This window comes from Gadus macrocephalus, chromosome 16 (assembly GCF_031168955.1).
Source record: "Gadus macrocephalus chromosome 16, ASM3116895v1".
NCBI classification, from domain to species: Eukaryota; Metazoa; Chordata; class Actinopteri; order Gadiformes; family Gadidae; genus Gadus; species Gadus macrocephalus.
In genome coordinates this window covers 26,427,819-26,440,118 of record NC_082397.1, presented here as the reverse complement: position 1 = coordinate 26,440,118, position 12,300 = coordinate 26,427,819, and the positions used below count along the sequence as shown (strand labels likewise).

The following is a 12,300-nucleotide window of genomic DNA, read 5'->3' as shown; positions in this document are numbered from 1 at the left end:
GAGAATTTCAAAGTGGACCTGAACCATATTCAAGATGTCCATACACATGAGGATCCCCTTTACCCTAAGTGCGTGCATGCGATCCGCAAGACAACTGACCAGAGTAAATGGTTCAGACTTCACCAATATACAGGCTAAATGTCAAAACAGTTCACACAGTTATTTAGTCACTTTCAGAAATCTACCAGTGATCATTGTTGTAATATTCTGTACTAAAATGTTTTCTAATATATTTTCTTATTGTCTCCAGCAACTCCAGCTTTCTACAAGTTGGAGAAGCTGCTGACAAACAAAAGCTGAACGCTGAAGGATGATGCAAAACTGAGCCCCCAGCACCAAACTAAAATTACGTTTTTTTCCTCAATATTATTTGGAGTTGTAGACTAATATCTGTCAATATTAACACATTTTGTCTTGTACTTTCAGACTGTACCTGGCTGCTATGCATTATAATGAAAATGTGGACCAACCACAAACCGGAACGGAGGAAGGTGTACCTCTCTTCAATATCTCCTTTCCAAAGTCTAGGAAGCTAGAGTGCAGAGCAAAACCTCAAAATAAACAGGCAACCTTTGGTAAGGGTTCAAATCAATTCAATCACATATTTTGGATTTCCAAAATGTATTTCTCTTGATGAATAATCAATTAAATACAAAAACACAGTAAAAACCAAACTAAACCAATTAAAACTAAAAAAAGATTGTTTTATGATACAGGTTATGTTGCTGACATGACAGACCTATTTTTTTTAGAAAGTCTTGACAACCCTACGCCATACACCAATGCGACATGCCTGCCTCAGAGGACCTATCATCACAGTATAAGAAGCCGAACAAGAGGAGGTCATTGCCGGCCTATTATTCGAAATTATTGTTTTCTTTGATGAAAACTGGGTTTTCGTGTAAATGAGAGACCAAACAGCATGGAAATATCAGCGTTTTCCTTTCATGTAAACGGGACCTAAAATCACATTGATTTAGACAGAATGTGTGGTTGGTATCATTTGATAGTCGAGGACCAGAGGCCATGATGATTGCTGTGTTTATGTCCTGGATTATCCTCCAGGGAGGGATAGGGGTGTGGCCATAGGCGTCGATTACGGGGGGGACATGTCCCCCCCATTATTTGAAATACGAATTTTGTCCCCACCACTTTTAAAAATGTGCAAACCAATCAGTGGCGTGGCGTGGGGATTTTTTTTGAGGAAGCCAAGTGAGGCCAAGCCTTTAGAGAAAATAGTATGTTTCAGCTTGGATGTAGTTAATGCAACTACAACAGCTATTTGAGCGCCTGGTCATTTACCAGGACTTACACACACCGGTAATCTGACCGACACGACACACGCTCTCTCTCTCTCTCTCTCTCTCTCTCTCTCTCTCTCTCTCTCTCTCTCTCTCTCTCCTGCGCTCTCTCGCTCTCGCGCTCACTCTCTCTCGCACACACACACACACACACACACACACACACACAGTCCTCCTAAACATCTCACTAAATTATACATTTTATTATAAATACAACCCCTCCCCGACCGAAATGCACAAGCCGCTAAATGGTCAAAGAATCGACAGCGCGGTTGTCGGCTATTTCAAGTTTCATGTTCACGTGTAACACGACTCACACAATCACAGTATTTGATATACATCCTTTTCGTAAAACTAGGCCAAAATCAATGTTAACTATTCAACACTACTTAAAAGACAACACCAAGACAACCCAGAACAAGCACATTTTCTGCATCATGCACGAGTTTGAAGCTAGACTCGGAATGGGTACATTCGTTTTGTGACACCGGGCAATACTTTCTTTCTTGAAAGCGTCTTACTGACTGTAGCGTCTTATGGGGAAAGAAGCAACGGTGATTGACCATACTAAACACCTTATCCATACTATGGGTCTGTGAAATGCTAATGAAATCAAGGCACCCAGTGCAACTTTCGAGGCAAAAATGAACATTCAATTTCTAGTCTTTTTTACACGTAGTATATTTCAATAACTCCCTACCATTACATATCGACATTCAAGGAGCGAAGATGAGACGTCGTTGTGTGGTGAGAACTGATAGAAAATCGTAAACAAAAACAATGGGCGCCATCATCTTTATTTATTGTAACCTACAAAAAATAAACAGGATTCCAGTCGGCAATCCTCGGAACAAGACCGATGAGTCCCGAACGCTTCCGGAGATTCTAAAATGTGATCCTGTCACTGGTTCTGTTTGCCAATGCGCAAATTGTTTTCTAAGTGTGTACATACTTTACGACACGCACCCACATTCAAATTTTGTACCGTTTTGTGCCGTTTTGTTGACAGGTAAGTAATCTACTTTATCTACTCATATCTATTAGAGAATACTAAGTGAGACCGGTGATCGATGACAACACATAACGTTACGGTCCACGCAAAAGTTAGAAAACAAAACTTTTCTACATACCTCGTTGCTGGAATCTTCCTCCATCAGGTGAAAACCCTCCAGGGCTTTCTGCTTTGTTGCTCGGGGAGGACGATGTGCCATCCTTACAGAAATGAGAAAACCACGGGCGCAGAAAAAGCAGCACAAAACGGTACAAAACGGCACAAAACGGTACAAAATTTTACAAAATTTGAATGTGGGTGTGTATCGTAAAGTATGTACACACTTAGAAAACAATTTGCGCATTGGCAAACAGAACCAGTGACAGGATCACATTTTAGAATCTCCGGAAGCGTTCGGGACTCATCGGTCTTGTTCCGAGGATTGCCGACTGGAATCCTGTTTATTTTTTGTAGGTTACAATAAATAAAGATGATGGCGCCCATTGTTTTTGTTTACGATTTTCTATCAGTTCTCACCACACAACAACGTCTCATCTTCGCTCCTTGAATGTCGATATGTAATGGTAGGGATTTATTGAAATATACTACGTGTAAAAAAGACTAGAAATTGAATGTTCATTTTTGCCTCGAAAGTTGCACTGGGTGCCTTTAAGCACATTTAATACGGTGTGCAATTATTTATTTATGTTTTTGTTATAATGGCCGTTTTTATTTGTATGCCCACCGTTATTATTATTTTTTACTGCCGTTTATGAAATAAATATGAACTAATGCCACAATTATTCATGTCTGCGATCATCACAGAGTCCACAAGCAACGCAGGTCGCAATCAACGATCAATCAATCTAGCGCACCGTCGAATTCTGCGCCCACACTGTAAATGCAGGGAAAATGAGGCAAACCCAAACCAAATGTTTTCATGTCATTTATCGTCCTCATATCTGTATTTGCACACAATTATTCATGTCTGCAATCATCACAGAGTCCACAAGCAGCAGGTCGCAATCCCCGATGGGTCACAATTCATGACAGCACACAATTATTCATGTCTGCGACAGTGGTTAAATGGGGCCGGGGAACGACCCCATTTAAGTTTTAAATTAATTAATTTGCCTTGTAGAATTCAGCAAGATTAAAAGTGCAAATACATCAACAAAATTCATATAAATGGGCAACCTTGTGTGGTTGTTCAAGACACACTGAAGGCATGATGCCACCATAGGTGCAGAGAACTATACACAATATGCACACTGAACTGAAGGCATGATGCCACCATAGGTTTGCAGAGAACTATATACATTATGCACACTGAAGGCATGATGCCACCATAGGTTTGCAGAGAACTATATACAATATGCACACTGAAGGCATGATGCCACCATAGGTTTGCAGAGAACTATATACAATATGCACACTGAAGGCATGATGCCACCATAGGTTTGCAGAGAACTATACAATATACACACTGAAGGCATGATGCCACCATAGGTTTGCAGAGAACTATATACAATATGCACACTGAAGGCATGATGCCACCATAGGTTTGCAGAGAACTATATACAATATATGCACACTGAAGGCATGATGCCACCATAGGTTTGCAGAGAACTATACAATATACACACTGAAGGCATGATGCCACCATCGGTTTGCAGAGAACTATATACATTATGCACACTGAAGGCATGATGCCACCATAGGTTTGCAGAGAACTATATACAATATGCACACTGAAGGCATGATGCCACCATAGGTTTGCAGAGAACTATATACAATACAACTATATACAATATGCACACTTGAAAGGGGTGGGGTGGTGGTGGGGGTTGTGAGGGTCGCTGAAACAGTGTCCATCCTCACGGGAAGGGGGGGTGGTGGGGGTTGTGAGGGTCGCTAAAACAGTGTCCATCCTCACGGGAAGGGGGGGTGGTGGGGGTTGTGAGGGTCGCTAAAACAGTGTCCATCCTCACGGGAAGGGGGGGTGGTGGGGGTTGTGAGGGTCGCTAAAACAGTGTCCATCCTCACGGGAAGGGGGGGTGGTGGGGGTTGTGAGGGTCGCTAAAACAGTGTCCATCCTCACGGGAAGGGGGGGTGGTGGGGGTTGTGAGGGCCGCTGAAACCCCAGTGTCCATCCTCACGGGAAGGGGGGGTGGTGGGGGTTGTGAGGGCCACTGAAACCCCAGTGTCCATCCTCAAAAGAAATAAAAAATAACGGTGGGCATACAAATAAAAACGGTGGGCATTATAACAAAAACATAAATAAATAATTGCACACTATTAAATGTGCTTAATAAATACATTTGATTTCATTAGCATTTCACAGACCCATAGTATGGATAAGGTGTTTAGTACGGTCAATCACCGTTGCTTCTTTCCCCATAAGTTCAGGAAACATTAGAGCCGCAACGGGAGGTGTGTATTTTACTGACCCTATTTGTAGAGGAAGGCCATTCTCCGGTCTTTCATGGTGGCGAAGCGGTCCATAACTTTGTCATAGAAATTCCCTTTGGCCTTCAGGTCCTCCACAACTACTGAGTCAATGTAAATCTTCGCTAGGTTCACAAGTCTGTCCTGTCCACATGTGTTCCTCAGGTATGTTTTGATCCTTTTCAGACAGGAAAACGAGCGCTCTGCTGATGTGCTGGTGGCTGGTATTGTGAGCATGAGCTGCAGCAGTTTGTAGATCTCGGAGAGTGTGCCCTGTAGGTCATCCTCAATAAGGAGCTGTAGCAAGTCTCCAGGTGGCTTGTGAAACAACGTGTTGTTGTACAGCGTGTGCAGCTCATTCCTCAACCTCTGCTCGTCAAAGAAGGGATACGTCTTCAGCAACTGAGCAAGTTCACTGGTGGGAAATGAAGCAGGCTTGCTGAAAGATGCAAAGGATGTGTGCTCCAGTACGCGGAAAAAGCTCAGGTGCTCCATATCGGCAAACCTCTGGGTCATGTGCAATACTATGCCATCCACAATCTGGAAGTACAGACGTCTGTAAGATGCCACAGCGTCCTCCTCTCCTTCTCGGCGCTGCTCGTTGAACCCCTGCTCTAGGTCATCCCAGCCGCGACGACGACGAAAACGTCGGGACACTGGTTCTCCGACTGCCTGGACTGCTTCATCATAAATGCCAGTGAACGTCTCATCTGTTCGTGTTGCTTTGAGAGCACTGATCGTGCTCTTGATGCGATCCTGGCATTTTTTGATGTCCACCGTCTTGCTCTGCAGTACTTGGAAGAGTGGTTCTGTGAGGCCGAAAATTGACTGAAAGACCCCGAGCAGTAAGGTGAAGTCAAAATCCTCCAGTTTTTTCTTCAAGGACAGTCTCCTTGTCCCATCCGGGCTCTGTCGTCATCTTGTCAAAGGCCACACATAACGATGTGCGGCCTTCATGAATGGCAAGTACCGCGCGGCTTTTAAAGTTCCACCTCACAGCGGAGCCTCCTGGTACACGCACAGCCTGATCCACTTCACACAGTAATGCTGATCGCTTACATGAACGTGAGAAAAAATTGTGAAAGGCATCCAGATCGGCAAAGAACAGTTTGGCTGCTTGGACGTTATTTGTGCCTTGTGCTAAAACCAAATTTAGCTTGTGCGCATAACAATGGATGAATAGCGCATTGGGGCAGTGTTGTTTCACCAAAGCCTGCACGCCACCGTGTTGTCCACTCATGCAGCTCGCTCCATCGTACGTCTGACAAATTAGTTTTTCAGTTGGACCGTAGTTATCGATGGCTCTCATCACAACTGATGTTATGGCTTTTGCATATCTTTCTTTGCTGACATCGAAAAAGCCCAAAAAACGCTCACACACACTGCCTTTCTCATTAACATATCTGATGATGACAGTGAGTTGGCACTTGTTTGATATGTCGGACGTGTCATCCACTTGTACAGCAATGAAAGGGGACATGCTTATTTCTGTATCAGTCTCATCCTGGATGACTCGAGCTATGCTTTCGATTATCTCATTCTGTATGGTGTTAGACATACCGCTGAAGACTGTTGACGATCCCAAGTGCTCTGCAAGCGTAGTGTCAAACTCCGCAAACGCATGAACTAACTCCACAAAATTGCCCCGGTTTGCGCTGCCAGCAGCCTCATTGTGTCCACGGAAAGCTTGTTCTTGGCGAGCAAGGTACAAGGCTGTTACAATAAGTCTCCTCAAAATATCACGATTCTTTGTAACCTGTTCATTGTGCTTCTTTACGCTGATGCTTCTTGCCAAATCCAGAGCCTCATCAATCCTGACACGTCCAAACAGTGCCAGTTTCACAACGCAGTTGATTTTGGATTTTCCATGCCTCTTGATTGCGCGGGACAAGTTGGCAAGGTCAACGAATCCTGTAGTGACCCAGGGATTGTTGAGGGAGCACGAATTCCTATCAAAAAGAATACACGGCCAGCAAAATAGTCTGTTGAGTTTGTTGCTGCCAGCTAGCCACTCCGTTCGAGTATAGTTCGCTTCATTGAACGTCCGAAAGGCTTGCTTTCTCTCCAATCGCAGTTTCAGCGTCGGTGTTGGCCTACCATCTGATTTTATTTGGAGTCGCTGCTGTTGTGGTAGATTAGCAAAATTATTTTTAAGCAAATAATCTATTAAATCTACATCTCCACCCTCCATAACTGCATTTGCAATGCTAACTAGGCTACTCAAAAATGAGAACAACAAAAACAACAAAAACAAACATGCGAATTTCGCGCTATTTGATTTTTCGGTGACGTTGATAATGATGCTTTGATTTGATTGGTGTGAAGCCAAGGGCCGAGTGGCTTCCCTTGGGACCCTCCTGACCAATCAGAGGAGGGCACTGTCATTACGGTAGCCTCACCTGATTGGTCAATTCTTTCTTTTTTTTTCTACAAGGGATGCCAGCTCGGGCTGGCTTCCTCGCAGCGTACAGTGTTGTGTTTCGCCGCGTCTTCAGTATATAACAGGGGCGCCGTATCGCGCATTGTGAAATGGTCAATGAGAGGAGAAAATGGGGAAGAAATGACAGCAACACAGCACAAAATAATTAACGAAACTGTTAATATAAATGTGTTTATTGGATGACAACTACAGCCTAAAAAAACAGGGAAGCCTGGCTTCCCTTGGCCTCCGGGAGAAAACGCCACTGAAACCAATTGCGACTGAAAAAATACCCACATACTCAACCGAAATCGTCGAGTCTAAAATCATGCGATAGGCGCGCACGAAGACATCATTTATTAGATAGACCTACCTAATAAACCGTTGGAACACACAAGACCGGAACCCATAGCAACGCCGGTAAACAAACCCCGACTCCCGAGAAGCCTAATCCCTATGAACTCCCCGCGCTACGACCATCCGGAGGCGCACAGAGCTTTTGGCGGTGATATTATATATACAATTATATTATATTATATACTATTATATATAGAGCTCCGAGAGTCGCAAACGGCAACAATAACTTTCTCCTCCATGCTGCAGTTCACCCCGGACTGCACTGCACTGAGTTTGACGGTTGAACGCTGATTGGCTGTTACGTTACACATGTCACTCAGTGGCCACGCTGTTGAACGCTGATTGGCTGTCATCACGCGAAATTCGTGTCAAAGTTGAAATATTTCAACTCGAGCGAATTTGTCGCGCCACAAATCCTCGTGAACGCGCTCGCCTGTGCACGGCGAGCGCAAGTGTGGCGCGACAAATCAAAACAAATCAAAAAAATTTGCCCGATACGCGTCTATACGTTCGTATGGGATCTTGTTACCTCGTCGCGTTTGGTGTGAACACACTAGAGAAGTTTCAAGATAGACAGCCAAAATTGACATTTTTATTCAGAAAATAGCCGGTCCTTTTGCTTCCTGTAAAAGGCATGTTTGTGACACGATATGGATACATCATCTAGCCTGCATGTGGAGGGCCACATAAGGTAAGAAATTGGTTTACGTAAACGTTGCTGCTGGTTCTGTTTGCTCCTGATGACCTGGCCAAAGGTTATCCACGGTCCTGAGCGATTGTGATCTGATTCTGGTTGGTGCTCCAGCTAGTATGCATTGTATAGATTGCAGCTAGTAGCAGCTACACACGGTGCGATTGCTATGCCAATGTGGTTATAGTTGTTTTGTCTGATTGAGATATGTGACGACTTGGAGCCTGGTGTTGGAAACACCCTGGTGTTTCCAACGCCGTTTTGCAAAACAAGCCAAAACACAAACTGTGTATTCAACTTATTGTTCGAATAGGATTTTCAACACCTGACTATACACTGAGCATATTGTAATGCAGCGTTGAATGGATGAATAGCTTACGTAAGGGTACCCAGCACTTTTCAAACCACACTCAAGCTTATGGTTATTGTCCCCACCACTTCTAAAAACAAACTTGGGTGTGGCGTTTGTGTGGTTGATGGCTCCTTAAACCATCCTTCAACCAGGCACACTCCACAAGGGGTTGTAATAGCTCCCCAGAGATAATAGAGATAATAAACAGTTTACTATACAAGGACCTCTAGAATATAAACGGTTGTTTTTTTGGTAGATGCTCTCGCGAGGCCGTCATAGAGTGACCACTGGGTCATAATTAGGTGTGAGCCTAGCTGTAGCTAGCCAGTTCCCTCAGGCCAGGGGTGAGCTACAGTAGAGGCAGTGTTTCATAAAGGTGTTTAGACATGCTAATGATCTGAAATTACATCACTCACACACAATTTTCTCTGATCATTTTCTAAAAAATATTTTTTACATTATCTAAAAAAATATGCGCATTCCTGATCTAGGTTTTGGAATGCCTGGGATGATAATTATAAAGTAAATTAGTGTATGTATTCTATGAACATGATTTAAATAGGTGGAAACAAAATTAACCCCAGCTCCTGTGAAGTTAAATTAATAAATAAACCAAAAAAGGCCTGGGTTGAAAAGGACAAAGCAAATATCACAACATGACTATGATCGTGTACAAATATAAATATTTCTACACTCACATCAACGAAAGCTTTGAGTGCAGTGTGTTCTTTTTTTAGTGGGAATATACAGTTTGTTTAATACCATCTCGATAGTGTAATCAACAGACCGCTGATCTCTGTTGCCTCTACGGTACTCCTCTGCTCAGCGTATTTATCCCGCCTCACATTAGATAAACGGTTGTCTATTTGCACCGGCTAAAAAACCACCTGCAAAACAATTGTATGGGAGCGAGGCCAGACTTACTGCATAGCAAGTCAGGAGCCCAACACTTATTAGGCCCGGGCCGACTCATTTGAAGCAATTGCACTTTGACCTAAATAATTATTTATCAATATATCATACATATCAATATGACCCATTATAATTAAATGAATGCATCAAGAAGTCGCTAATGATACTTACTTAGCATATGAAGAAGGATACTTCTCTGCTTCCGATTCTTTATATCTTATTGCCAATGTTTCTGACGTCCATATTGAGCGAGTGTATTACTTCTACTCACCAATAATCTATGTAATACGACTACTTTTTTATGAGACTAGTAATGTCAAGTTGTTTTACGTTTAGCCCACATATGTGATGCGATGCATTTCGGCTTCTATTCAAGCAGGCCTTCTGATTTTATACATTGTGGTTTCACTTTCTGTTGAATAGCTTTGATAAATTAACTCAAAGAGGCATGCATTCATCTATGCATGCATTCAAGAGTGACATCAATATTTAGTATTTTGATCAGCTATTTATTAGGATTAATCATCTTTACTTCAAGTTGTAAATTATGTGTAATTCAAGTTAAATTACACTTTTTAAGCATATGAACAGTAAAGGTAGATAAAAAGCCAACGTCACATAATTTTGTTTTTTTAATGCGAAATGTCTGTCAAAAGCAATCGAAAGTGACTCTTGCAGAAGTGAAGCACAATATGCCATCTAGTGGGGTCTTGGTGTCAGAACAACAAAAAACTGTTCAAAGTAGTTAAGTGGTGCCAGCGCTCCTGGGATTAAACGGGTGATATTATGCCACCAGGTGTGAGTGTAATTAGCCAGTACAAGCCAGTTTCAGTGACATCACAAACGACAATCCATTTTAAAACAGTGGAACAATCTCGTCAATCCCTTCATGTGGATTAATGTGTGAATGTTAATGGGTAGAAAAGCAACATTTGCTACGGTCTACTTGGTAGGCTGGTAGACTGATCTATCGAACATACATCTAGGTAGACATTCCCACCAGTTCTCCTGCCTCCGTGCAGCATTCCCGTGTGCTTCATGAGCAGAGCACTCGTCAGCTGGGCACTCGTTGCACAAGGCCGCTTGTATGGCTTTTTGTACCTGTCTCCTAGAACCCGCACTCTCCTTCTTGTCTGTTGGCTGTAAGGAGAAGGCGGAGCTGCCTGTTACGTTCGTGGCACGGCCCTCTATTGCTCGGTCACTTCGGCCTTCCCTGCAGCGGTATTCTCCGCTTGCAGACGAGCAATTCAAGACAGCTTTTTCTCAGCTATCTGCTCTACTTCTCTCCTCGAGCTATGCTGTTGGCGAGAGTGACGCGTTTGCAAACAGGTTGGATGACACAATGAGGTGAGGACCACCTATTCAGTTCGAGCAACATCCCCCACCTCCTTTGTGGTTGATGGAGACTTGGTTGCAAGACCCTGTTGCGAGCACGCCTCTGCAGCCGAGATGGCTCGTCTCTTGGAGATGAGCCCATTCTGGATCTTGCATTTTCAACAAATCAGTTGTTACACAGAAAAAAAAAATAATTCATCACCAGAGCGTTGCTCTGAGAGAGTGAGAGCTGTGTGAGAGCTGTGTGAGAGGGAGCGTTTGGTTCACATCCACCAGCAGCCTTTAAGCACATAGAAAATCCTCCAGGAGGGGAACAGCCACTTTGGCTGGGATAAAGTCACAGCTAAACTGCTGGCCACCAAAACACAGTTCAACGTGTCGAGTGCCATAAGTACGTATGGGAGTGCTGTTAGTAGCCTGCAGTGGGGGTTAAGGCCTTCAGCTAGGAAGTCGAGTCTCGATGCAGGCAGAATGCTCCTCTGCTCGCCGGTGTCACACAGGAAATGGTGCCCGGAGATGGTGTCTTGAATGAACGGCAGCCTGCCGATGCGACTGACACTCAAGGCCACTACTGAGCGCTGGCCCTGGCGTTTCCCGTCCAACTGAAGGTTGCAAGGTGTTCGGCATTGCTTGGCTCTGGATCTATATTTAACATAAAAACACAGGCCGTTGTCAGAACGATGCCGGTATGAAGCTGTTCGCCAATGCAGTGAGAGCTGTGTCACCAGGGAGTGGGACGGCGGTGGTGTGATAGACGTGGACCGTGGTAATGACCAGCCAAGAAAAACCTGTCAGCCTCCTCCTCATGCTTCAGCTCGTATGGTTTTGGACTTGAACGAGCTCCCCGAATGACTGCAGCATACTCAGCTGGAACATGTACATCTCGGTTCCTCAACTTTCTTTCGATCACACTGTGCACAGAGTCACATTCCATCTGTGTGTGGCCTCTTTGAAGGTACTTCTGCGTCACTTGCTTTTTTCTTTCAGTGGCAAACTTTAAGAGGGCATTGCTCAGGACCAGGTTTCGGTTTTGATAACCACACCAATCACTCCAAAGAATGAAGTGTAAGTGGGTGTGTTTCAAGATAGTCCACAATGCAGGAGGCAAACTCATTGGCAAAGACCCCCCCCTCACCCTCATGCCAAAGGTAAGTCGCTTCATGTGATGCCATATTGTCGATGGTAAAATGATGGACACCAAGCTTCATTTTGTAGTAGAGGGCAGACGCTTGAAGCTTTGGGCAGAGGAGAAGGCCCTGCAGATCCATGCATGCAACCAAGGTGGTGTTATTTGCAAGTTGTTTGTCCCTATCCTTTTCTGCTCGTGCCTCGTCCTTCTTAACGCAGTGTTCCTCCCACACAGCAGCCTCGATGTTCCCGGCTTTGAAGGCAGAGCAAGTGTCACACTGATCTTTCTTTGGATGGAACAATGACAGATTTAATTCTTTAAAGGTGTTACTGAACACTTGTCTTGACAGAGGCTGGATGCCGTTG

General features: G+C 44.0%; 1 protein-coding gene across 1 annotated transcript; it reads right to left on the bottom strand.

Annotated features, from left to right (window-relative positions):
• Window positions 1-4,447: 4,447 nt before the first annotated feature.
• LOC132473870 (uncharacterized) lies at window positions 4,448-11,740 on the bottom strand. Its single transcript, XM_060074154.1, has 5 exons — window positions 11,595-11,740; window positions 11,202-11,448; window positions 10,857-10,949; window positions 10,472-10,611; window positions 4,448-5,632 (listed from the first exon to the last, which is right to left on the bottom strand). The coding sequence occupies exons 1-5, from the start codon at window positions 11,738-11,740 to the stop codon at window positions 4,744-4,746; spliced, it is 1,515 nt and encodes a 504-aa protein (XP_059930137.1). The 3' UTR covers window positions 4,448-4,743.
• Window positions 11,741-12,300: the final 560 nt, after the last annotated feature.

Coding starts and splice junctions, on each gene's coding strand:
- LOC132473870 (XM_060074154.1), bottom strand. CDS start 11,740: ATGGAATGTGACTCTGTGCACAGTGTGATCGAAAGAAAGTTGAGGAAC. Junction 10,612..10,856: donor CTCCATCAACCACAAAGGAG/GTGGGGGATGTT, acceptor TTCTCCTTACAG/CCAACAGACAAGAAGGAGAG. Junction 5,633..10,471: donor GCACGGAGGCAGGAGAACTG/GTGGGAATGTCT, acceptor GGATGGGACAAG/GAGACTGTCCTTGAAGAAAA.